At 39.3% G+C, this 27,630-nt stretch overlaps 1 protein-coding gene across 3 annotated transcripts; it reads left to right on the forward strand.

Annotated features, from left to right (window-relative positions):
- Positions 1-155: 155 nt before the first annotated feature.
- mst1rb (macrophage stimulating 1 receptor b) lies at positions 156-27,630 on the forward strand. Of its 3 annotated transcripts, none has more exons than XM_012874009.3 (21): positions 156-386; positions 4,590-5,810; positions 9,844-10,020; positions 12,585-12,707; positions 13,066-13,236; positions 13,335-13,495; positions 15,538-15,673; positions 15,801-15,937; positions 16,943-17,119; positions 17,226-17,325; positions 17,455-17,673; positions 18,741-18,887; positions 20,885-21,038; positions 21,225-21,314; positions 22,441-22,656; positions 22,745-22,825; positions 22,971-23,152; positions 23,256-23,365; positions 23,476-23,641; positions 24,548-24,684; positions 25,470-27,630. In XM_012874009.3, exons 2-21 carry the CDS (start codon positions 4,605-4,607, stop codon positions 25,705-25,707), a joined length of 4,128 nt encoding a protein of 1,375 aa, XP_012729463.2. In that variant the 5' UTR covers positions 156-386; positions 4,590-4,604; the 3' UTR covers positions 25,708-27,630. The 3 variants fall into 3 exon arrangements, with proteins under 3 accessions (XP_012729463.2, XP_012729479.2, XP_035980448.1); XM_012874025.3 differs by having other exon boundaries at positions 280-386; positions 4,503-5,810; XM_036124555.1 differs by lacking the exons at positions 156-386; positions 17,226-17,325 and having other exon boundaries at positions 4,524-5,810; positions 16,943-17,000.

Below are 27,630 nucleotides of genomic sequence, written 5' to 3' on the forward strand. Positions count from 1 at the left end.
ATCTAAACCAATCATGTGTGTGTAATGAATCTATTACTATTTCATAAGGGGTCATTGCCCCTTCCGCCAACCCTCCCACCCCCCCTGGTGGCGCCCCTGGATCCTGCAGGCAGGCACAGGGATAAATCCACATCTAGATTCGCAGTTGGTGTCACTCTGGGGGCGGCGTGGAGGGGAGGAGAGGAGCGAGCAGGAGCACGGCTAAGGAGCAGAACCAGCGGAGCTTCCCACCGGAACCACCCGTTGATCCATGAAAAGTTACTGCTTGTCAAGTTTGACCTGAGAACCAACAAGCCGCGCGCGCGCAGCGTGAGAGCCCCGCGCGCTGTCAGCCAGGGACGGAGCGAAACTGGACGTTGCTGGAGGACACAGACCAACCTGCACAGGTAAGCTTTAATATCCACTGTCGGGTTGAACGCAAGCATATTCGGTCATTTATGGTGTTAAACATATTCCCGTTACGTAACAGTTTATTGAACCAAATTATTTATATCAAAAACAAAACTGTGAGTAAAATTCTTTGTTTTCCATCTGAAATATAACCGGCAGCTCCAACGAAAAAGGTCACAAGGATCGCTTGACTTTCTGTTTTTAATTTATCCTTCATTCTATTCCACTCTAATTTTCCTACATTAATTCAAAAGCGAAACAACTCGTCCTTATAAGTAAGGGTTAAGCAACAGCATACCACTCACCTCATACATTCCCAGACTAAGGTTTTGCCCAGGCTTGGGATTTCAGGCTTGCGTAGGTGTTTGCATCCTGTCTGTGCCAGAAACCACGAGTCTGCTTAAGAGTAGGCTGTTGGGTTAAGAAACAGTGGTGCGAATATCAAGATAAGAATAAGAATATTTAAAACAAAAAAATCATAACAGGCAGAGACAAGCATAGGCTTCTCAAGCTCTGTTAGCCTTGAGGAAACTACCGCTGCATCGTAGTATTTACATAAAAAAAGTATAATATCTTTGTTTTTATATAAGGCAAAAAGCAGCAATGAGTTTTTTTTTTTTTTTTTTTTATAAAAGTAGCCTATGTCTAAATTCAGTAGTTTTACATTGACTGAAATTACTATGCCTTTAAACAATCTGGGAAAGCTCAGATGATGATGACATGGCTTGATAAGCTTCCGATTAATTAACGACATCTGAGTCAAATGGAGGTTCCCCTGTGAATGTCTACTGAGGAAGCACTTGAAACATGCTGCTTCCTTCTGTGACACCCTTGAAAAATCAAAAGAAATCACACAAAATTATAAGAAAACAACTATTTATTCCACAAATCTGGTTCATTATCGGGCACAATTTCCAGGTCCCTGAATGCCACTCAACAAGGAAGAAGCAATTACTCCCATAGCATCGTAAAAAGCCGGATTAGAACGTTACACGTTTTTGGCCATAGTAATGGTTGCTCCGCTTCCACTTTACAAAATAGATATGGAATGGGATGGAATGAACCTTATGTGGAAATATTGAATCAATATCTCAAGACATCAGTGATATTGCTGATAAGGTCAAGCTTTGGCACAAAATTATCTTCCAAATGGTCAGTAATCCAACTCATTACCAAGTTAGTTACAAAGTGGCTTAAGGACAACAAAGTTTACCTATTAGAGGGGCCATCATCACACAGCTCTAATCTCAGTCCAAGAGAAACATTTATGGGCAAAGCTTAACAGCTGTGTGTGAGCAAGGTGGCCCATCTACCTGACTCAGTTGCACCAGTTCTGTGAGGAGTGATAGGCCCAAATTTCAGCAAACCATGTGATAAACTTGTACAAAGAAACCCAAAACATTTTATCCAAATCTTACAGTTCAAAAACAATCCTATCAAATACTAAGGAAAGGGGCGAAAACATCTGAATTTGATGAAAGTTTGAAAAAGAAATTATGTCTCACTGTTCTGTTAATTAGCAAATACAACTAACTTTAGTAAATATACCTATATATATATATATATATATATATATATATATATATATATATATATATATATATATATATATATATATATATATATATGTATTTGTGTCTTTACCATTTGTGTCTTTCTATACACCGTATGTTAATATCTGGTTTACCCAAGATATAAAAAAGTTAGTGACACCAATGATGACTAGTTTGTACATTTTAATCAGACGTGCTTTGTGTCTTAAAACTGAAAAAAAATAAAATACTTTAAAAAGAAAATAAATAAATATCAATATCTTTAATTACTGGAAGGTTGGTGACTGTGTAATAATCAGGAAGTCAATTACTGCCACTGAGTCATTGTGTCCTCTGGGTACGGTGTGTGTCATGGCTGCTGTTCAGCCACAGAGCATCTCTGTTAATCTCTGTGGAAATCTCTGCATCGATTGATGGAGATGTCCTTTCTTTTTTGCACTTCTCGCCTAAGTACCACTTATCTCATAAAGCTCTGCAATACTGTGTTTGACAGTACGCTCTCGCCCCACAGGTCATAGCTGTAAGTGGGATTCAGTTTAGCAAGGGAAATATATTGGCCAGAAATCTTCAGAGCCGGGCCGTAAATAACACAATGAGTGGAAACTGGTTTTCAGCCATTCCCTTTATTCACCAGGAGTCAGAAGAAAGTCAATCAGTGCCATTACTATGTATCCCCATGTCCTCACACCGTAACCTCAGTTTCACATGCAGATGAAGATGTTAAAATGTAACATGACATCAGGGGCATCCTATGAATTATTGATGCGAGGACGTTCTTGTTCTTCAAAATGTTCCATCTGGCTGCCTCCAGCAAAGAACGAGTGCTACTTTTGGGAATGAAACCTACGTTTTGGTCTGTATGAAGTACTTTTAAACAAAACAGTCTTCGGTGATTACGTCCAAGTGACATGAGCGGAAAATCGGTTTGTTCCTTACCTGGTACTTTTTTTTAGAAGTCACATTCTGTCTTCTAGCCATGAGTTCATGCACATCTTTCCCCTCCTTGAGGCACGTAGAGGTTGTGACAGGAATGCAAAGTAGAGCGGCCAGGGTTCTTGAACGCAATTTTACTGTAATGTGTCGAGTTAATGATCTACAGGCTAACGTCTGTTCAGGAGGAAGAGAAGGTCCGCTGTTGGTGGTTGTGCAGAGACGGATCAGAATGGAAACATTGGGATTTGCTAAATTTAGTAGATTCAAGTTGAACAATGGCCATTAACCTGTTCTCAGTTCTCTTGCATAAAGCAACTGATTTGGAAATTTTCCATTTTTGGACTGACGTAAATAAACATGGGCGGAGACTTACAGGGCATGGCAAAAGTATTCATGCCCCTTGACATTTGTTTTCACCCCTTGTCACTCTACAACCACAAGCTGCGCGCTGCTGAAATGTATTTCAGGTTGGTGTTATGTGAAGGATCAACACAAAGTAGTGCCTAATTGGGAAAATGAGAGATGGGTTCCTGAGCAAGACCCTTAGTCCAAGATTGCTCCCCAGATGCTGTGATAGCTGACCACTGCTCCCTAAGGGATGGGTTAAATGCAGAAGACAAATTTCATTGGAATATGCAAATGCAGCGACAAATAAAGAGTTCTTCTTCTTCTCCTTTAGATGTTTGATTTAAAAGAGCTCCGAGTGATGTTATCTGACACTTAACCCTGCTTGTAATTTCTCCACAACTTTCTGCCTGGCCTGTCTGTTGTGTTCCTTAGTCTTCATGGGGCTTTTTGGTCGCTAATGTTCTCTAACAAAACCTTCACAGAGCAGCTAGATTTCTATTTAAATTACACACAAATTGACCTTAAGCTAATAATTATTTAAGCGGCTTTTCAAGACAGTTTGTCACACTGGATTTTTTTCAGGGTAGCAGAGTAAAGGCAGCTGAAAGCAAATACGTGTCACACTTTCTTGTTTCCTATTTTAAGAAATTTTAAAAACCCTGTATATATATATATATATATATTTTTTTTTTCCTACTTCTCAGTTAGTTTTCAAAAAATGTTAACATCCCATAGAAGAAAATCCTCTTTTTGAGTATGTTCTGTATTGTCCTTTATTTTAAAACCTGAAAACAATGGAGGTTCTTTAACAATGAAAAACTATTTAACATTGGTGATATTTATCAAATATTATAGGTTGTAACATGAGATGCTCTAAACAATTTTATTTAGCTGGATTGCGGGTAAAAATGTCTCTTTGGATTTTAAAGGTTGCAGACACCTGGACTGGACTGACAAATCAAGACTGATCTGTTGTGGGAAAAAAAAGCAAACAGACCAGTCTGTTGTCAAAGTGTGGGAATGTAATAACCACAAACTTAGCATTGAAGTTCACAGATATGAACATTTTCCGTTAGAGTTTTCTTTCAGTTGCTAAATCAACTAAAATAGGGGTGTTCCTCTGGCTAGCTGTAAGCCTCCACCCCCGTTTTTCACAGTTTCACAAGCTCAGACCGAACAAAGAACTATTACTGATAATAACCTTGTGGAACCACAGTTCAAATATTCCCAGTGATCCATTTACCAATTTTAATACATTTAATCTCTTTCTCCCTTTAGGTGTCATTAGCTGGTGCTGAGGATGTTTTTGTTGCATCATCAGACCTGGAGGTAATCCAACATTGTCTGTGCCGTTGTTCCCCCCAGAACCTGGGAGTGGCGATGGTCCACTGGACCACAGTGTGGGGGACATGCATCTGGCTCCAGAGTCTGCTGGCCTTCGCCTCGGCCAACTGTCCCTCACAGAACCCCAACCCGGTCAACTTCTCCGTAATTTACACCATGCCATTTTTTCAGGCCCAGGGACCCATCCAGAACATAGTCAACAACTCATTTTACCAGGAAGTGTACGTGGCTTCGCAGAACGTTATCGAAGCCGTCAACAGGAGTTTGGAAAAGGCATGGGAGCTCCGCACTGGGCCAGTTGGAAGTCCAGAGTGTCAGATATGTGATTTATGTGATACCGAAAAGGATTACCACTTTCTGGAGGACACAGACAACCAGGTGTTGGTGTTGGACACTCTTTTTATGTATTTATATTCCTGTGGAAGCTCTCAGTATGGTGTTTGCTATTTCCACGAGCTGAACCCAAATGGAGGACCACCTTCTCGCTCTAAGTGTTTGTTCAGAAAGAGCGCAAACTCTGCCGCTTATTGTCCAGACTGTGTGGCGAGCCTTCTCGGTACCAAAGTGTCGATGGTAGAGGAGGGTCAGACTGTCTACTTTTTTGTTGCTGCCTCCGTAAATGAAAGCGTTACCCAGCGCTACGGAAGGAAGTCAATATCAGTCCGGAGACCCCTGGCCACTGAGGATGGCTTCTACAGTGATGTGCGAGGCCTTACTGTTCTGCCCAGCCTTCGGAGGACATACCACATCGACTATGTCTACAGCTTCTTTACTCAGGAGTTTGTCTACTTCCTCTCTGTCCAAAGAGAGAGCCCAGATCAGGACTCTTCGCCATTTCAGACTCGCCTGGGACGTCTCCCACGGAGCGAGTGGGAGGTGAAGAGGTATCGGGAATTGATCCTGGAGTGTCGCTTTGAACCCAAACGCCGGAGGAGGAACGTTCGCAGCGAACCCTACAAGGACGTTGTGTACAATGTGGTCCAGGCGGCTTACTTTGGCAAGGCCGGCAGGGAGCTGGCAGAGGAGTTAGGGGCGGAAGAGGAGGACGACATCCTCTATGGGGTGTTTGCTGTTACCGACGACAGTGGGGTCACAGAGAATGACTCGGCTCTCTGCGCCTTTCCTATGGACAATGTGAACAAGGCGATTGTTGACGGGGTTGATGATTGCTGTCAGTCTGGACCAGAGCAGCTGTCCAGGGGGCTTTGCCACTTCCAGCCGTGTGAAAGCTGTCCACATGAGGTGAGTCTATAAGTTCACAACAACAGAAAAAATCTACCTAATTGATATGATACTTTATTTAACAGAAATAGCCACTGTCCCATTTACTCAAAGCAGAGACGGTGACTTGACTTAGACTCAATGTTGGGGACTCAAGTTTCCAGAACAACTTGTGTAATAAGGGTAGAAATAGGATGCTTTGTAAGCCACAGACTGCAGCTCAGCCAGGCGGTGTTCATATTTTCTATGAGAGGGTGAGCCTGATTTAATAGCCTGGAACATTTGTGTGCAGTGACGTTATAATGGTTTATAAGAATACGTCCATGTTAACTGTAGTTTTACAATAACAGCCACACAGATGTTTCTCTTACAAAAGTCTCTAATAAAAGAATAGACTGAACTGACCCTCAGACACCTTATTGTTATGCTGTTAAGATAGTCATTACAACTAAAGACGCTTTTCAAAATAAAAGTGCTTTGTGAAGAAATTAAAATTTATGGTGTCTGGTGCCATACTCCTGTGCTCATGGTACGAGAGGTGGGGTACACTCTAGACAGGTCGCCAGTTCTTCACTGGGCAATAGGGAAAATATGAAACATGATTATGACTTGTGATATTTTTTTTTAACTCTTTTATAGCACTTCATAACGGGTTCTGAAAAGAAAGAACTGTTAAATGTTTATGTATAAAAATTGCCCTAATGAAAAAACTAATGTGAACATTATTTGTACTAATGACTTAGAACATTACAGTGTTATAGGCACACTAGATTGCATGCAAATAGTGAACCCATGTTTGTTTTAGATCATTAGAGACTATACTTGATTGGATACTCATGATTATTTTTTCACATAAACAGAGATTCTGGCAGGCAAAAAAAGTGTAGTGCCCGTGGCTGACTCAAATTGTGCTGGGAAGAGGATGAGAGTGATACCACTTCATTGATAAGATTGTATTTACAGGAACGCTTATTTCATACCGTTCAGGTACAGTAGAGTTATCACCATGTGTGGAGTTTTCACATTTGGCATGTTTTACCACCTTGTGGTTAGTTTGAACAAAGTACAACGTTGACTGTAAATACACGATTTTTGGAAGTCAGTCATTTGTGCAAGAAGTATCTCAGACTGGAAGTTTCTGTATTAGCAGTATAAGAAATAACTGTTTGCATGCTAAGGCTGGACCAACAAAGTTGTAAAAAACAGCTTTATATGCCCCATGAAAGATAACAAAGGGATGAGTCATATCACATGCTCAGGTCTTAACTTTTTAACATAAAATGAAAACAGAAATTCTTCCAGTAAATGCATTGTGGGAAGGGGGGGTAATAAAACAAGTTAATTAAGAGCATGTCTAGAAACAAGTGCAATGATAATGTTGTTGGTTTGGACTAGGGTTAAAATATTTAGACGGTTACTTCCAGCTCAGGGTGTGATGGAGCAAGACTTTGGCTGAGGCAATGTTGGAGTGAGGTTAGTTTACTTGCTTATTGCAACTGTTCAGTGAAATACTCAGGATATACAGAAAAATTGCATCCTTTTTGGATCTTATAATTTCGTAGGACATGGTGTGTTAATTCCCACGGGAATGCTTACACAAAGGTTGTTTTTCTTTCCCAGATCCCATGCATTTTTCCCATAGAACACGTTTTTCATCTTAGGTATTCAGAGCTACCAGTTGGCTTGAGGATTAGCAACTTGGGGATTGTGGCGAGACAACTTATTTCTATTAAACTGAATGTAAACAGTTGTTTGAGAGAATTCATGGGAAATCTTAGGCCTGAGACGGCAGTAGCAGTTAGGATGTTATGTCATTATAGTCAATGATTTAAAAAAGCTATAACTTCAAAACCTGATTTGTTGGTATTTGTATATCTGACAATAAAATACTATTTATAAAGTTTTGATGAACACATCCTTTCTGATATTCTGCCTTCCATTGAAATTAGGCTAAAAATGTCCTTTTCCCGAGGCCTCCAGTGCTTTACTACCACTGGCTGCTCTAAATGTGTCTCACACAGCCAGATGTGTTTTCCAACACTCTGAAATGCTGTTTGATTCATCTGTTATTTTGAGTCCAAACCATCTGTGCTAAAAAGAAAGGTCAGCAGTGTAGGAAATATTGTTCAAGACTGAATGTTTTGTTCATACTGTGTTTGTAGATGTTTTAATTCTACCCGATGAAGTGTTTCCCCTCTACTCTGCCAAACAGATTTAGAACTATACAAAGTCCTAGTAAAAGTATTTATACTCATTACGTTGTCACATTTTGCCAAGTTATTTATTTTTATTCTATTTGACAGGCTATAGCATAGTAGTGTATAATTGTGATGTGGAAGAAAAAAAATATACTTGGTTTCAAAATGTTTAACAAATAATAAAACCTGAAAACCTGTACTATGTATTCATACTCAGCCCTGACACACATATGGAGACTGAAATATCTATCCTTTCTTCTCAAATAGATTAAGCTCAGTTAAATTGAATGGAGGACATCTGCAAATATCTGTTTTTAAGTCTTGCTACAGATTGCCAGGGGGATTCAGATCTGGACTTTGACTTTGTCATTCTAACACTTAAATATGCTTTGATGCAAACCATTTCACTGCTTCATGCTACCAGCACCTTTTTTCACCACGAGGCTTGTATTGAGGTGATATCCAGAGATTGCTTTAGATCCCAAATAGTATTTACATGCTGGTTTCGGTTCACTCATTTAGAAGGAATCTTTTTTGTTTGTGAAGTCACTTAACTCAGACCTGTAAAACAGTCAGGCTTGAAAAAGCTCATAAAGTGAAGGGCTGAAGCATTGTCGCATTTACAAATAACAGCTAATTTAGAAAACACCAGCTTTAACTTTGCTACTAGCAGCCCCTCTTTAGTTATCTCTATTGAAAATATGCTTAGGTATTTGAATGGCGTGAAATTATTTTTCTTATGTGATGCCCAAAAAGCTGTTGTTTTGAAACTAGATATACAGTTGATAATTAGCTAATGAATGAGGCACCCTTTTAAAATCGGTTGCAGACTGATTTTTAGGTCTGACACTTCATCTTTGATCATATTCTGATCCACTCTTCTTACTGTTATACACACACACTTTACAACACAACACGTTGTCATGGTCCGGTACAAGGACTGAGCAGAAAAACAAAGTGTGAAAAAAGAGAAAAGAGGCCAAAGTGTTCTCCTGATGAAAGAACACCCATATCCGAAATCTCTTTATTGTGTTCTTTACATACCAGTGTTCCCACAGCAACCCAGTCTGTGTAGCAAAATAAGTCCCCCCCCCCCATGTCTCTATTGATAGATTGCAATACAATGGTAGGAATATAGGACTGCAGTTCTCCACTAAGACTAATCACACCAAAGTTGCTAATATTCATAATGAAGCTTTGCCTTCTTTCCTTCTTTTGTAAATAAATACTTGTTTCCGTTTGTTAAGGTGGGTGCTTTTAGTCAAGCAGAGATCTAACCTGTGCTTTGTTACTATCAGCAAGACAATCTGTCCGTAATGCATCATATTATCATCTATCACAGCTTGTTAAAGTATCAGATAATCATATTATCACCTTGTGCATCTGGTGTGCCGGGTATTTTGACTCATGGTCACCCTGGTGATGAGAACACCTTGCCTCGTGTCCCCGTCTGCAAACAGCCTGAATACATCGGTCACTTTTTAAAGATACAATCTTACAGTTGGGCAGTACTTCATTTTTATAATGCTGACTTTAAGCTGACATGACCTGGTACATTGTTTTCATCAAGATAACATGTAAATGTTATCTTGATGAAAACGTTATGTTGTCATTTTGCCTATTGCCTGTAAATATTAAAATACAGTCTTCAGGAGCAGATGGATCTGTTTATATTTGACCCTGGAAACAACCATCTTGGGAAACAAACTTGCTCTTTCAACAGGATGGGACATATTTTTGGGGCCATCCGCTAACTAAGTTTGCAACCAGTATTTCAAACTTAGAACATAAGGTTTGCTGCTTTGCTTTTCTCTTCACTGTTTCATTTGTGTTCCCTCATCTGATGGTTGCCTTAGAGCATGGAGAACAATGCGACGTGCAAAGACCATCCTACCATGGTGTCAAAGCCCTACTACAGAGTGGACCTCTTCAACAGGCAGATGACAAACGTCCTGCTCACCTCTCTCCTCGTGACAACTATAGAGAACAAAACGGTTGCTCACATTGGCACCTCCACGGGACGTCTACTTCAGGTATGTAGCATTGCTAAGGAAAACAGAAAGAAAAATAACAATGCTTTCCAAATCACTAGGGATGTTACGATATATTCAGTTCATAAGACAATACATTATGTTACACAACACTGGGCTCATAAGAACAAAAAAAAAAAAAAAGAGATTCTAGCAGTATTTTCGGGGAACCTAAGCACCATTCTTTTTTCACAAATATAGAATAGAATAAAATAGAATAGAATAAAATAGAATAGAAATACCTTTATTGTACTACAATGGGGAAATTTGGGCATGACAGTGACAAAAACATATAGACAGAATGCCCTGAATCACACACTAGATTTAGTAATATTAATTTAAAAAAGCTACTTTAAAGTTAAGTTGTAAAGCAGAAGAGAATGAACTTATTAGAAAGAGGAAAAAAACTGTGCAGTTATTAACTGATAATACGGCATATGCAGGGAAAATCCATACATTGCGTAAAAAATGCACTATTCAAGTTAAATAGAGGAAAGACAGCATCTGATTTCCAGAACGATGTGAGAAAAACTGTATTATCTGCATGATTTTACAAACACGCCAGAGAAGCTAAAGCGTGTGCTTTAGAGAGAGAGAGTGTAAATGATTATTGATCACATCCAGAACCCATGGAACCAGTAGCTTGTTAGGAAACACTTAATGAGTTTGTTGTGAGCAATAGAGATTATAGAGTCTAGCAGCAGCTGGGAGGAAGGGTCTGCGAAAGTGCTACTTTGAGCATCTAGGATGCAGCAGTCTGTCACTGAAAGAGCTCTCCAGCTCTGCAACTGTTCCATGAATATGGTCAAAAAAAGACCTCTTTGTGAAGTTCTAAAGCAAAGGTCTAAATGTCTTTAATCAGTGTAGAATAATCCAGTCCATGTCCATCCAGTCCTTATATTGTACTTTTGATCTTTCTCTATCTCTGATGTGGTCCTAATACCAAAAAGACATTGAAAATTCCCGTTTTTTTTGCTTTTACAAATAGAAGAAAGCATCATAAATTTAAACCTGTGTTAAATAATCCCAGTTTATTGCATAATTTGAACTACAGATGATCAAATGCTGGACACACTTGTTAAAAACCAAAAGCTCTCTTCAGTTTCTTACTCTTGCATAGACAGGAAGCCTTGAAGTTAAGAAATTCCTTTATTCTTGCAAAATGGGGAAATTCGGGTGTGACAGGGGCAAAGACACCACCAGAGTTAGACACAATTTATAGTAATGAAAAAAGAACAAGCGAGTCCAATCTAAAGTTAGTTCTAAAGAAATGACAATAATAAAAAGTAAATACCAGAACAGATTTGAGCTTCCTTGTACAAGAGCTTTTCTTTTTTCCGGGCCCATTTGAAATATCTTTGTCAGAGTTTAGATTTAGTCTAAACTCACCTGTCACCCATGCAGGTGACGGTTCACAAAGCTTTGAGTCAATTCATAATAAACTCAGAATTTTCATTGTTAATGTGTTGACACTGAATGTTAATGCTGTTGATTGTTCTATGTAATGGTTATGTGGGTTAGAAAAATTGTATTGTGCAAACAGTCTCAGTCATGAGTTATATCATGTTTCAAGTGATAGCCAGTTGACATTTTTCGTAAATCTGAAAGGCCTTTCTCAGTTTAAAGACTGAATCCATTTATAATACGTTGCATAATATGACATACCTCTCACACAATCCCCCACATCCACCTTTGAATGGATAATCAGTCCCTCACCCTTCCTTGAAAACGTCTGCTAGAATGTTCTTGGTTACGACACAATTTTAGATTACATTAAGATAGCTAGAGGGTCAGAGAGAACTGGTCAACCTTTTCAGATCCAGCTGCTTTTGTTCCACCATGTGCTATGCTACATTGATCTGTTTTAATGTAAAGTTCCTGCAAATTTTGATTTTGTTTTTCTCTGCATCAACTGAATCCAGTAAAGTTATCTCGGGGAGCTTTCAAGCTTAAATCTAATAACTTGATTGGTCATCAGAGAAAGTGTGGAACCACACACCTGTCCACCGAGCGGGACTTTTTTAGGCTTCTAAGTGAACTCTATTTGCTCCTGGTAATATTTTGAATATTAATTTCTTTGTCATACAAACTTCCTTTTAATTTTTAGTTGTAGAGTAGAATTAGTGTAGCATCTGTGCAATGTGGGTTTGTTTTTATTTTGTTTAATTAATCATTATGAATAAATCTTACTTGATTAACAAAACTATTTTTTGATTTCAGTTATTCCTACTTCATCTTGATTTTTCTTGTAATTTTTAAAGTGTAAATTTTAGTGTTAATTCTAAATAAGTCTTAATCTTCAGAAATTACTACAAATATCTTTAATTCTTTTATATTTCCTTAAGATCTAATTGCTCAGTTAACAAATCAAGAAATAATCCTTCAGACTGAATTTGTCCAATAATAAATCTAATTCATTTATGATAGATTGTTGAAACGATTGACTTATTAGGGTTTCACATGAGATTTCCTTTCACCCATTAAAATAGATAATATGTATACAGTATTTTTTTTTCCTTTAATTACTGTGATCTGCTACCTACAGTTTGTCCTGTCTATGTTTGCAGCTTGTGTTGACAAGATCAAGCCCAGTAATCTTTGCCAATTACTCCTTGGTAGAGAATCAGAGGGTGTCTTCTATTGCTGCTGTGTACTCTTCAGAGTATCTACTTTTTGTAGTTGGAGACAAGGTACAGTATACCACAGCCTAATCTTGTTTCACCAGTCCATATGATTACCACTTTTTTAGTCTAGCACTCTGGGTAAAAGGAGGTGCTCCAGTAGTTTAAAGACATTCCAAGAAGGTTTCATTACAAGCTGAGCTGCGTAATTTTAGACCTGTCTGGATGTTTTGACAATGAAGAGTCTGTCTTTGTATTCTAGAAATTGGTATGGGTTCAGACCTAGCACTGTTAACCCCAGTAAAGCTGGGGTACAATCAGACTCAACACATGTTTGAATGAAGCCAAGATAGAAAAAATGTATGAAATGCAAAATGAATTATTGCAGAAGAAGCAATATTTGAAATAGCCACATTTCACTGTTTAGATGATTCAGGTGCCCCAGAGAGGGCCGGGTTGTCAGCACTTCATGACCTGCGCTATTTGCCTGACTGCCCCAAAGTTCATGGGCTGTGGTTGGTGCTCTGGAGTGTGTTCCTGGGAGAGTGAGTGTCAAAGCCGCTGGAGAAATGAATCCTGTCCGCCTGGGATCAGTGGGGTGAGGTTTGCTCTGCGATCAAAGATAATAGTACTTCTGCTACCTTAAACTAATATCAGAGTATAGTAAGCTCTGTATTTCCTCTTTTACTGATACAGTTTTTTCCACGGACTGCTCCCCCTGATGGACAAACAGAGCTAACAGTGTGCGGCTGGGAGTTCCAGTCACCCTTAAGACCTGCTATCACCTCCAGAACCCACCAGGTCCGACTTGGACAGACTGCCTGCAGTGTGATTGCACTCAAAAGCAACAGCACACAGTAAGTCAACCTGAAGGGCTAACTCTGGACCCGAATGCATGTCTCTTTATACTTTATTAATTTTTTGGTAAACACGATGCACTCTGATAAAAGATAAAATATGATTTTCTTTAGACAAAAAAAACATACCTTTCCTGCTCCCTGATAGGATCTTGCAGGGTTTCCAACTTGTTCATGCCTCTGGCGTGACTCTTTTAATTTCTCTTTCTCTTTCTCTTTCTCATTCTAACTCTGCCCAGACAAATCTCACATCATTTTTTGGTCATACTAAACAATTTTTTGGCAGTTAATTATTTTGAGGGGAGAAACATAGGCTATGAACCCGAGTTTTTTTTTTTTTTTTTACCAATAAAGAAAATAAAGTAGAACTATATGATATCCAGGCTGCACAGTGGAGCAGTGGGTGGTGCTGTGTGTGGCCTTGCAGCAAGAAGTTTCTGGGTTTGAGTCCAACCCTGGGTCTTTCTGCATGGAGTTTGCATGTTCTCCCTGTGCATGCGTGGGTTCTCTCCGGGTACTCCGGCTTCCTCCCACAGTCCAAAAACATGACTGTTAGGTTAATTGGTCTCTAAAATTGTATTTAGGTGAGTGTGTGTGTGAATGGTTGTTTGTCCTATCTGTCTCTGTGTTGCCCTGTGACAGACTGGCGACCTGTCCAGGGTGTATCTTGAATCAGCACCCCTTGTTACCCCATGAGGGATAAGTGAGTCAGAAAATGGATGGATGGATGTATAATATCCAAATAAAGAATAACTTAAACTTAATTCTGCTTGATATTATTTTTTCTCCTATTCTAAAACATATTCAATTATGCATTTTGATTAGAGCACAGTGGGTCAGGAGCTAGGAGTTTGTTCTGTAACCAACGGGTTTGAACCACCCCTCCGTCTGTCTCAGTCTTTGTGTCCTTTTTCAAGACACTTCCTCCACCTTGCTTGCTGTCGGTGGTCAGAGTGGCCCTTTGGACTCGCTTCTGTCAGTCTGCCCTGGAGCAGCTGTGGCTACAGTGTAGCTTACCACTGCCAGCGTGTGAATGTGCGAGTGAATGGGTGAAAGACTGAATGCAGTTTAAAGTGCTTTGGAGTCGTCACACTTGATAAAAGCTCTATACATGTATACTGGGGTTCTGGTTTCCCCAGTGTCTGTCTCGGCTCTCTGGGGGTGGGTCTTTGGCTCCTCACAACCACTATTGAGCATTTATTTATGGATAAACCTTACATATACTGGTGCACTGTTGCAAACACCTACAGGTGCTTGGATCCAGGAGCTTACAGATTTACTTCTGTACAGAAAAGCCCTATCATTAGCTTTGGATATCGATGTATACATCTTGCATTACTATCCAGTGCTCGTTGATACTTTTTTAGTTAGTTTTGCTGTTCTTTTTATATATCTCTGCAGGTGTAAAAGCAGACTCTGAGGATGTTATCTTTTTCCTCTTCTCTATTTTTGCTACCGTTTCTCCCTTTAAAAAAAAGAAAACAGACCGGGTCGATCACATTGCAGGAGGCAGGACTTTACAGTTCGTCACTCTCAGCGCTAGAATTAACCCTTAATTCAGCAGCACTTTTCTGTAACCATAACAGTCAAGATACATACTGAGATTTTTGTTGCTTGGTGCCTTGGAAAATTAAGAAATGCATTTAAGTACACCATGTATACTTAGATTTTTTCAGACAAAAGCGACAAAAATCGTTCACCGGAGAGTTTGCTCGATGGCATGACATGATTCGCGGATGACGAATTACAAAAACAGAGTGCGTCGCTTCTGTAGTTATTTGACTTGTTCTAACCTGTTGACACTGACCCTGTTGGTCCTGCCATTTAAATTGCCATGCCAAAATCTGATAACTTCCAAAAATAAATCCATTAATTAGATTTCATGTAAAAATGTTGGACCAGAAAGGCAATGTAAAATGAAATGTAAAATGTGATCCTTTCATAGCTATAGAAATTGCTCTGAAAATAGGCTGCGAGAGGTGCTAAAGAAGCTTTGTTTGCAGATGACATGCTGATGTTTGTTTGTCTTTTGTTTCTTTCAGTTTAGTGTGTAAAATTCGATCTGGGGCTACCAAGCTCTTTGAGCCAGTCAACATTACAGTGGAAGTGCATGAGGGCAGGTTGGAGGGCCGCTACTCTATTGATGGGAAGGCTCAAATGTCAGGGTTCACATTTGTGGTAATTATACTCATTCCTATGTTAGCTATGTTTGTGTTTACTTGGACATCACAGTGACTTTGAAATAGAAAAATATATTATTTTAAATTTGATCCTTTACCAAAAGAGAGAGTTGCTCTCGCTCTAGGTTCCCAACATCACAGATATACAGCCCAACTATGGCCCTCGTGTCGGAGGAACGCTCATCACAGTGACTGGGTTCCACTTGGATGCTGGGAAGAACAGAAGAGTCACTCTGAATGATGTACCTTGCCCTATAAAAAGGTAATACATGGATTTTGATGTTTCTGTATGTCTGTCACGCCTACGTCATTATTCCAGGGAAGGGTTTAAGATTAAAGTAATAATTTGTGTTTCTTGATATTAGGTTCTGTTAAAAGATTGTAAGCAATTAATACTATTCCAGCAGCAGAAAGCTCTCATTGCATCTTTATAAAAAAATAAAATAAAACCCAAATTAGTTGCTCCTAGAGGCTGAAAGATATGGCTAGTCTTGGGAGGAAGGGAGAGGTGCAAAACAAACAATCTTCTACCATTTTAAACTAACCCCTGTGTCAAAAACATCCTTCTGGTTTGTGGAAATGCTTTTCTTATGACCTTCTAACCATTATTGTGTTTGCATTGAAGTGGTTATCACAAATGGCAATAACTCTTTTTGTGTCTCTCCATGTATTGTAAAGCCAGATTAGTTGGTCCCAGAGGCTAAAGATAAAAGCTAGTCAGAAAAGGACCAAAACAAAAACAGGCTTTTAGCATCTTGAAATGATTCCAATCTTGTCATAACAGTTTAGATTAATGCTATTTAATGAACCTTTAAACCACCGTCACTTTTGCATTGGTGCTGTTATTTACTTAGAAGACACTATTTACAAAGGGAGTGGAAGTAGTAGCCAGTGAGTCACCAATTACCTTACGGTGTTTAACATGTACAGAGAACAGGATATGTATTTGTATTAGGTAGTTATTCTGACTGGAAAAACTTCTACTTAGATGCACTCACTAAAGATGCACCCACTGCAAATTTAGTTATTGTTTAAAGTTCATAAAGTACATTTTGTGAAAATCCCTATTGCATTACTCACTGGAGAATTTAAAGACTGTTGTGACCTGACAGTCAAATATAAATTATTGTTTAATCTGTGCTTTAATCACCAGTCGAGAATCTGCTGGATGTTTGGGCAAACTAGACTTAAATGTGCAGAGCTTTGTGATTTGTTCCAGTTAATCACTTAAAACCTCTAACTCCCACATCTCTTTATGTCTGTTTAGATCAAAATCTATAGCCGACATTTCATCCATCATCTGCTTGTCCCAGCCCATCTCGGAGGTGAGGGATGTCCCACTGAGTGTTTTCATCGACAAATCTCCGGTCCACACCACAAAGGTGTTTTACTACAAAGAAAATCCAAAGATCACAGGCGTACTGCCCGACTGCAGCTTTCACAGGTTCGCTCCACAGAGACAAAAAAAGGACATTAAACATTAGAGTTTCATAGGAATTGATATTTTGGAATGAAAATGTAAATATCTTTGTTCTTTTCTCTGAATGTAGAGGTTCAAAGATTCTCATTGAAGGGGAGAACCTTGACTCAGTTTACCGCACCGTAATTCGCTTTAAACCCAATGAGAGCCACCTAAAAGCAGTAACAAGGGTACATGAGTTTTTAAGATTGAAACATCTTTTAACAACATATTTTTAGGGAGACGTGCCCCTAAAAACCCTTTTTGATAAATATTTTATGGACTGAGAACTTGAGTATTTCTACTGTGTTTTGCTCTAGGAGTGCATTGGTAAGTCCCTGCCAACACAGATGGAGTGCATCACCCCGGTGTTCCAAAGAGATGAGAGTGAGGAGGGACTGCTGTCTTTTGACATGGACGGAGCCCTGGGCCTTTGGAATAAAGAGTTCTCCTATCACCCCTATGGAGAACCTATTCCTTTTGAAACAGAAGGACATGTGCTCAGCTTGTATCCTGGTTTTGATGAAGTTTCCCTCCATGTAAGAGAATAGGTTTATTTTAAGATAACTGTGAAAATATTCCACTGTATTTCTATACTAAGCGGCCGCTTTATTAGGTATACCACACTAGCACAGAATTGGACATCTATTATGTGAGTTTGTAATGTGGTGATTTTTTTTTCTGCTGGAAGTAGCCATGAGAGGATGGTTACATCACAGTCATAAAGTGACGGATATCAGCTGCAACAGGTTGTGGTGTATAAATAATGCTCATCTGGTACCAAGGGGTTTGCCAAAAAAAAACAAAAAGCATCTGCTGCACCATTAAACCACCAGCCTTAATCTCTGTTACAAGGTGGGATAGATCCATGCTTCCAAGATTTCATGTTGTTTATGCCAAATTGTGACCCTACCATCTGAATGTCGCAGCGGAAATTGAGACTCGTCATACTATGCAACATGTTTTATTGTCCAGTTCTGGTGAGTCTGTTGAAATTGTTGCCATAATTTCTTTATAGTCTTCAGTTCTTTGCTGGATTGGCATCTGCTTTGGCTGTATGCTGTTGTAGTCCATCTACATCTACAGTACATGCTATGTTTTCAGGGATGGCATTCTGCATACCTTAGGGGTCATGAGTAGATATTTGAGCTACTGTTGCCTTTCTCATCTCAAGCCAGTATGACCATTTTTCTCTGACCTATCACATTAACAACGTTTTTGTCCAAACAACTGGCACTCTCTTGATGTTTTCTAACTTCCAGCCCATTCTCTGTAAACCCGAAAGATGGTTGTGCATCAAAATCCCAGTAAATGATTGATTTTTGAAGTATCAAGACAACTTTATCTTTGGCAATAGATTCATGATTGTAGCATGGCTGACATCAACAGCCATGCCACATTCAAAGTCACTTAAATTCCATTTCTTCCCTATTCTAATGCTTGGTTTTAAGTTCAACCAGTAGTTTTCACCACATCTAGATGCCTAGAGGAATTCAATTTCTGCCATGTGATTTGCTGTCGAACAAATGTACCTAATAAAGTGTCTAGTGAGTATGAAACACCTTTTAGAAGATTTTAAGTACTTAATTGGACCTGTTGTTCTCAGCATAAAAAGCTCAACCTGGTGAGCTCCTGCATGACCATCGTCATGACGGTCGCAGATGTCGATTGTGATGCCAAAGTCCTGGATAATGAGATAACCTGCCGGATCCCAAAAAACATCTCCATTCCCAGTGAGGGACTGCCAGTGAAGGTTGGTCAGGTTGTTGTTTTTTTTGGTAGAAAATAAATAACCTTCTTTATGACTCAACATCATATTCCGTGACGCTAGCATCACATTTGAAGTTGACCTGTGGAGGCACTTATTTGTAACCAATCCTGAACATTATACATTAGTCAACCCTTTGATTCTGTTTTAAGCAAGAGAAAAAAACAACAGTGCAGTGCTTGATAATATACCTAATGGGATTTTTCAAAGTGAGTTTAGGTTTAGAGGGTATGGCCAGTCAATATCGCACGTGCAAAAGGTAACACTCTTAGCGTCTTCATTTTAATTGAGTGACTTCCTGTTTTTGCATGTTAAACTACAGTTCAGAGAATTCTACTGAACTATCAAGTCCTCTTGGATTTACATAGTGCACTTCTCCATTAATTTACAGTAACAGTGACTCCAATCCACTTAAGAGGTGCGTTACATTAAAGAAGCCTAGAATCGGATTTTGCACATTAAATACAACAGCTTGTCAACTCTGTTTATTTGTGCAACTGATCAGTTTTAACATTGCCTGCCAGCTCAATTGTATTGGTATTTGTGCATTCACAAACACACAAGAATCTATCTTGTACCGCTCCGACTTCAACCGCATGTGACAAACCCAAAAATGGTTTGGGCCAATCACGTTGCAGTATTATTGTTTAAAGCAGGACATACCACTGTGACAAAAGCAAGAGATGCCAAACCAACATAAACATGGCAGCGCAGAAGGATGCACACTTAATTGCTGCTATCACATCTGTTTTGTAAGAATCCACAATTTCATCTTTGAAAAAGGAACAGCAAGAAGTGCCTGGACTAGCTTACCTTGTTGTGGTTTCTCATGATGCATGCTGCTTACATCTGCATTTGATACTGTGATTGGCTAAAACCAACCTTTGTCCAATCAGCTTGGAAAGTTCAGCTGAATGTCCCTCCTTTCCCCAAACGAATTCGAAGGGAGCAAGCCAAGATTGATAATGTGCAGGACGGAAAGTGCTACGCATTATCAGTATGACTTGTCAGGTTAGCCCAGTTTAGGAGCATCTCCAACTATCTCTTCTTCCTGATTGAGGCATGGTTTAATTTTGCTCGGAGGATAATCACAGTTTTCATCCCCACATTTTATGTTTCAATTTGGGTGTGTCATAGGGAACATTTAAGCATTTCCTCATGTGCCCTCCATGTTGATTTGGGGGTACAAAGGGAATGTGCATGGATCAATGCGTCATCAGTGTTTCCTACAGATATACAGTATTTGTGGGTTCACAGTTTTCTTGATTTAGGTGTACAGTAAAACTGGGCTGAGCCTTTTCATGAGGCAAGCCACCATTTGTGTTAAGCCCTAGAATTGACAGAGGGTGAACTTTCTTGTGACCATGACTGTTTTCTTCATTGCATTAAACGTTCTTTACTCCCTCTAAACAAATCCTGCCACAACAAGACCATGTGACCAGAAGTACAATATTTTCACCTTTCTAGAAATAATGGCCTAAGTCATTTCTTGCAAAAAAATTACAATTTTGCCTAAATCAACTTAATAACTTATTGCCATGTTATTTGGTGTGTTTTATGAAAAACCTGCAAAAATGACATATGCCATTATTTTAGGAAGGTGACTATAATGCACATGCGCGCAATGAGTAAACAAAGAGAAGCAGTGGAGTCTTGCGAGTCAGTAACTTCCAGCGGAGGTGCAAAAAGAAAGGTTGAGTAACCCTAACCCTGTAGACCGGGTTGGGCTTTAAAGTACTTCCAACGGATGGCACAACAATGTTTATGTCTGCTGATTGCACATGGTGCAAAATTATTTTCAGGCACAAAAAGGACTAAGTGAAGACTATCAGGACAAACACTTGTTGCATATTGTTTTATTAGAAGACGAACATGCTTTTTTGTGCTTTCTTTTTATGGACAGGCCCCTTTAAATTACACAAAAACTTTAGCCTGTCATCAAAACAAACACAAAAATGACAATAGTCTTCTCTGTTTTCCAGATCTCCATCAACGGGCAGGTTCATCATGTTGGCACAGTGGTGAGGGTCAACAACCACTACATGGTGGGAATAGTTCTGGGGATCCTGACGGCTCTTGTGGCTGGGGCGGTGCTGGCCTTTGTTGTGATGAAACATTTGAGAAAGAAAAAGAAAGGTCAGTACCTCTCTCTTGTGTGTGGACCTTGATCGGAGTTGTTTACAGAGCAGTTGCCAGGTATGGATTGGAATCTTGAATGACTAACAAAAGTCATTCAACTAGAACATCTTAAGTTTTTTACCGGATGTACATGTGCTCTTCTTTTGTGGGGTTGATGATTAAGAGTTTTTAAATGTCTTTCAGCCTCATTGATAGAAGCCCGTTTGACCCACAGTGCCACCCACTCAGCAGCAAACACTATGGAGTTGTCTCCCATTGGAGACTACAGAAGAGGTGACTATATCCAGATTTTAACAAAAGTATTCACACCCCATTTGACTTTGGCACATTTTGTTTGCATCACAAACAAAAACTTAATCGTATCTTATTAGGAATTTTATTTGATATAGCAAGACGATATAGTTCAAGGTTATGTGTGTGTGTGTGTGTGTGTGTGTGTGGGGTGCCATATGGCTTAAAATTTTCACAAATAAAAATCTGAAAAGTGTCAAGCGATTGACTCCCTGAGACGAAGCTATGTTGGATTTTTGCCTTCAAGCCTAGAAGGTTCTACTAGCTTTGCACATTTAGAGACATTTAGAGAAGTAATTTTTGTTGTTGCAAAACAGCTCATTAGGTCAGTCAGATTGGATGGAGAGATTCTGTGAACATCTGTTTTGTAACACTTGAATATGCTTTGATCTAAAACCATTCTGGCTCTGGGTGCCTCATTATCCTGCTGGTAGCTGAACTCATGACCCAGTCTTAACCCTTTTGCAGCCTCCATCAGGGTTTCGTTCAGGGTTGTCCTGTATTTGGCGTCCTCCCACATGATGCTGCCATAACCATGTTTCACTTTGTGGATAGTGTGTTTGCAAATATGTCAAAAGGTTACTCTTTGGTCTAAATGACTTGTAGCAAACTTAGCTTTCTTTCACCAATGGCTTTCTTCCAATCAGGCCACTCTTCCATTGGACAGATCTCTGTGAGATTTTTTAAATCTTGGCATATGGTTTTATAACCTAAATCTTTAAACTCCTCCAGAGCTTTATCCATGACCTGTCTGCTCTCTTTTTTTGATTTACATGATGCTATTTCTTCTAATTAAATTACGCACATATGTGTGTGTACACTTTTCATCAACTTCTGAAGGCAATTGGTTGCACAGGATTTTATTCAGTATTATCAGGTTTTTATTTGGGAAGAGTTATAAAAACTATGAACCATTTTTCTTCTAACTCACAATTATGCTTTACTAGTATTGTATTGACATACCACCCCAGTCAATTGCATTGAAGTTTGCAGTTAATTTTGGAATCCTTTTGTAGTTCAGGGCACAATAATCTCACATTAAAATTGCACTGAGATAGAGAGAGCTACAAACACCTTCCTAATACTCCTGTGTCTGTACCCTCACCAGTTGTATCCCTGAGTCCCCCCACCCCTTTGGTTGGGCCTGTGGTTTTTCAGGGACTGGCCTACTCTGCATGCAACAGAGATCCAACTCTCACCCCACTCATGCAAACAGAAAAAATCTCTATATCCAGTTTTACACCAGAGCTGCTGGAAGAGGTGAAAGATGTTCTCATTCCTGCTGAGATGCTTATAGTGCAGCACCATCGGATCATTGGGAAGGGTAAGAAATTTGTCAAACTTGGGAGATCTGGATGTCATAGGAATAATAGTGGTCGTTTCTCATTCTGTTTGTTGTTTTTCCCCTGCAGGCCATTTTGGAACTGTCTATCATGGTTACTTAACAGACTCCAACAACAGAGAAATCCACTGTGCTGTCAAGTCTTTGAACAGTTCAGTCTGCTTCTTAACTCTTGACTTTAATGCCTAAAGACAGTACTAGAAAATCAGTCCTGTAGAACACGTTCCACAAGAATCTATAATGTTATACTATGGTTTTTAAAACTCTGTCATCATCTATGTGTAATAACTCGTCAGGAATCACAGATGTCGAAGAAGTGGAGCAGTTTCTGAAGGAAGGTATCATTATGAAGGGATTCCACCACACCAATGTGCTATCTTTGCTGGGCATCTTCCTGCCGCATGAAGGACTCCCTCTAGTGGTGCTTCCGTATATGAAACACGGAGACCTACGGCATTTCATACGCTGCGAGAAGAGGGTGTGATAGCTGCATGAAATGATGGAAGTTTTTAATCTGCTTTCATACGTCGATCTGTTAGCGACCTAATGAGCAATGCATTTATTTTGTTGCATTTCTTTAGAACCCGACCGTAAAAGATCTCATTGGCTTCGGGCTGCAGGTTGCCAAAGGGATGGAGTATTTGGCCACGAAGAAGTTTGTGCACAGAGATCTTGCTGCGCGCAATTGCATGTAAGAAATTAACATTGAGCACTTCTGTTTGATTTTGACCTCTGGTTAAATCGGTGAATCAAGAGAAGTTATGTGGTGAATTTAACGTGATTTCACTTCGCTGTCTTTAGGTTGGATGAGTCATATACAGTGAAGGTGGCAGACTTTGGCATGGCCAGAGATGTCTTTGATAAGGAATATTACAGTGTTCAGGACCACAGGAAAGCTAAACTGCCTGTCAAGTGGATGGCCATTGAGAGTTTGCAGACACAGAAATTCACCACTAAATCAGATGTGGTATGTAGCATTAAAGTGAATATTACAGTTTGTGCTGGAAGAGTTAAATGTGTTTGTCAAACTAGTTTGTACAACCTAGATGTTTATTCTAGATCTGCTGTATCTTACAAATGTATTGTATGGGGAACCTATTTATGTTTTGTCTTGTTACAATCACACACATCAATGTTTAGTATTAGGATAAACCGCAACAAAGCAACGCACATTCGTGAAGTGGAATAAAAATGCTACATGTTTTTACAACTGAAACTTAAAATGTTATGTTCAGTTCCCCTAATGACTTTAATTTCTATCCTTTGGCATGCTATGGTATGTCTCTACCAGCTCTCCATATCTAGAGATTTTTGCTTGTCCCATTCTTCTTTTCAAAAGAGCTGAAGCTTTGTCAGATTGGATGGAGAACATCTAAACTGACACAAGTCTTGTCACATATAATTGGATTTAGAGCTGGACTTTGACTGGGCCACTCTCTCTCATGAAAATGCTTTGATCTAAATCATTCCACTGAAGCTCTGGCTGTATGTTTGTTATCCTGCTAGAATGTGACTCTCTGCTCCACTTTCAAGTATGCCACACCCTGATAGTTTAAACTTCTCCAGCACTTCCATCTGGATTTGAATCCTGCAGGATTTAATTTCAGGGTATCAGAGTAAAAGAGTCTGAACACATTAGAATAACACCCTTTTCAGACTTTATAAATAAATAAATAAATAAATAAATGAATAAAGGAAACCGTGTGCTCTTTTCCTCCCATTAAAAAAACAAAACATTTTGTTATGGTCTATCATGTGAAATCCCAATACAATGCATTAAAGTTTGTGTTTCTAATGTGTCAAAATGTAACAAACTGTATGTTGGAGATGTGGACGTTGTCTTGCTGTTGAACACCTGCTTTTACCCCTGCAGTGGTCCTTTGGTGTTCTGATGTGGGAAATGCTGACCAGAGGAGCGAGCCCCTACCCAGAGGTGGACCCTTATGACATAACACATTACTTACTGAAAGGCAGAAGGCTTCCCCAGCCACAGTACTGCCCCGACTCGCTGTGAGTAACAGGAACGGTAGCAAGAAGCTGCCACCACTGTGCATTGCCAGGAAGGAAGTTCTTGTAATAATTCAGTGGCCCTTGTACAGACAGGGGAGGAGATCTGGACACAAAGTCCAACCTGTAACACCAACATGTTCAAATGGTCACTCAGTAGTAGTAAATTGTCCACTACTCCTTGTTGTAACATGGTTATGAAACGTTGTTGTGAAGTTAATGTGTACAACAACCTTTGAAAAGCCACACACATGCAAGCAAACTCAGTCACCTGAATGCACTTCTTTGAATTAACGGTTTTAATGATATTTAGACTATAAACTTTCCCGCAACACCTTATTAACTCATCAAGAGGTAATTTCTCATTTCTAATTTCATTGTAGATCTGAAAATTGAAAAAAGGTTTTGTCACAAAAGGCATCCAGTACGCTAAGTTTTTTGGGATGTATTAAACAGAGTAATGGAAGCATGGTCCATTATCAACAGTAATTGGGTCACTCTTTTTTTGAAAGCACAATTTATTTAAAAATCTGCTTTTGAATAAAAGTCACTAGTTATAGTTACTTTGAAATTAAAGACAATGCAAAAAGCGAGGCACAAACTTTGTGTTGTACCCAATATTTTCCATTTTCAAAAGGCTTTCATTGGCAATACCGTTGCTCTGTGTTAGTTTGCCAAATTTGTATAATTCTTAAAATGCAGTCAGGGGCCACACAAGATAAGTGCAGGGGCCGCGAATGTCTGCATTTTGGATACCCCTGATCTAGACCCTGCCCTTGTTTTTCCAGATATCGCATTATGCTCCAGTGCTGGGACCCCGATCCAGAGCTGAGGCCCAGCTTTGCTACTCTGGTTTTAGCTGTATCCACAATCCTGTCAAGCCTGGAAGGAGAGCATTACATCAGTTTGAACGTCACCTACGTGAACCTGGACCAGCCCAGGCCCTACCCCGCTCTCACAGACTCCCCTGATGAATATGACTCTACAGACGTTGAAGACTCAGGCTCAGACTCAGCCTCTTCCTGATGCAAATGGAGCACCCTGCTAGCAGCAGGAGCATAAAAACTCTCTTTAGTCACACTAGTGGGTTTATGTCAAAGCAGGTAAAACAAAGCTGCTTCCCTACCATCCGAGGACATGAATGTGATAGTACCATACATGCACCTGCCATATCAGACTCTGCAGTTTACCTTAACTAAATCCAAAGCAAATTCAGTTTCATAGTAAAATGTAGGAACATCGGTCACTTCTTAAAACTGCCTTTTTGGGTAAAATATCATCATGTGTGCATTTGTCATACAACAGCATCTCAATAAGTTAGAATGTTATCAAAAAACAAAATTATTGCAGTAATTTTACACAAATATTGAAACTCGGATTTATTACACTTCTCAGTATATATTTCAAACTGTAATTTATCTTAATTCCTCTGAATTTGGCTTACAACCAGTGAAAACAGAAAACACAGTTTCTCCCCAAATAAATACTGCATAAGAATGATTGAAAAATATATTTCTACTAGAGAAAAATCAGTAAACGGACAAGCATTTGCACTGAATACTTAGTTGGGACTCTTTTGCATGAATCACTGCACCAATTCTGCGTGGTATGCGGTGATCAGCCTGTGGCTCTGCTGAGGAGTTAAGGAAGCCCAAGCTGCCTTAATACTGGCCTTCAGCGGCAGCGTTTTATACCACACATCCTTCTGCTAAATTCTCCATTAATCAGCTTGGACACAGTTCACTGTGAACAGCCAGTTCCTGACCTTCTGCTGCTTACTCTGCTTGTAGTCAGTGACTGTCTGCTGGACAACTGTCAAGCTAGTGTGTCACCTTGATTTTCTAGACCAGGGGTCACCAACATGGTGCACCGTGGTGGTGACCCCTGGTCTAGGGCATAACATAACATTTCTCTAAAGTGTACGTAACTATTTTTTGTTTTGGTCAACATTGTAATTTTGTGAGAAACCAAATTTTGTTATTTTGATTAGCTGTAATCCGGGGGACAGCTTTAGCCGGGGACAAGTTGTCCAAAGCGGTTCAACCCTGTCTTAACAGCCCATTCCAGCCTCTCCTCAAATTTTGGAAATAGTCTCTAATAGTATCTGTGGGGGTAAATGATGAATGATGGAGATATGTAATTTTAGCTGGTTGCAGCACCTCATATTGATATGTGCCCACTGTAGGCTTGAATCCAGTGATGACATAGTTGTCTTTTTTTTTTTTTTTTTTTTTACTTTTTGAGGGAAATGCCAACCCCAACCATCACACTACCTCCACCAAAAACTGTTTGGTATTGGCAGAAAAGATCTAAGGGGAAAAAAATAGTCTTTCCATCGTTACAACATATAATCAACTGAAACAAATGTTCTTACTGTGTGTACTATGTTTGTTACATGCTTGCTAGATAGGCAGCTTGCTTTGAATTAATATTGTTAAAAACCAATATAGTAATAATACAGTACATTTATAACAGATTACAGTATGCAGTGTTAATATTTCAACAGAGGAAAAATATTTGGATATGCCTACAATTTTCTTAGCACATTCATGGGTTTTAGCAGTGCACTAAAATCCGACTGGAGCTAACTTAGCAAGCTATAGGTTAGCTTGATGATGTGTGTGTGTGTGTGTTTTTTTTTTAAGATTAGCTACATTTAACCATGTTTTTTGAGCAAACTAGTTCAAATAAAAGCTCTCTCGAGAGCTAAACAAGTAGAATGAATACATTTTTAGCTCTGTTTTATTCCTTGTTTTCCTGTTATTCACCTGTACTGTGGTGACATAGGACAAGAAAATATTGCTACTTAATGCTGCGTGTGTGTAGTGTCCTTTTACAATACGTCTTACATTTTCTCTTGATTTTTCAGTGTAAGCAAAAGATGACCGATAAGTCTGCTTATATTTCTGTCTTTGAAGTAGTACAATAAAATATTTATTTGTTTATAGA

The sequence above is a fragment of the Fundulus heteroclitus genome, chromosome 20 (genome assembly GCF_011125445.2).
Source record: "Fundulus heteroclitus isolate FHET01 chromosome 20, MU-UCD_Fhet_4.1, whole genome shotgun sequence".
NCBI classification, from domain to species: domain Eukaryota; kingdom Metazoa; phylum Chordata; class Actinopteri; order Cyprinodontiformes; family Fundulidae; genus Fundulus; species Fundulus heteroclitus.

Bases quoted from the DNA above. Each gene is read 5' to 3' on its own strand.
- mst1rb (XM_012874009.3), top strand. From the start codon at position 4,605: ATGGTCCACTGGACCACAGTGTGGGGGACATGCATCTGGCTCCAGAGT. The intron at 5,811-9,843 runs GTGAGTCTATAA...TGGTTGCCTTAG, and splicing joins GTGAAAGCTGTCCACATGAG to AGCATGGAGAACAATGCGAC. The intron at 10,021-12,584 runs GTATGTAGCATT...CTATGTTTGCAG, and splicing joins CCACGGGACGTCTACTTCAG to CTTGTGTTGACAAGATCAAG.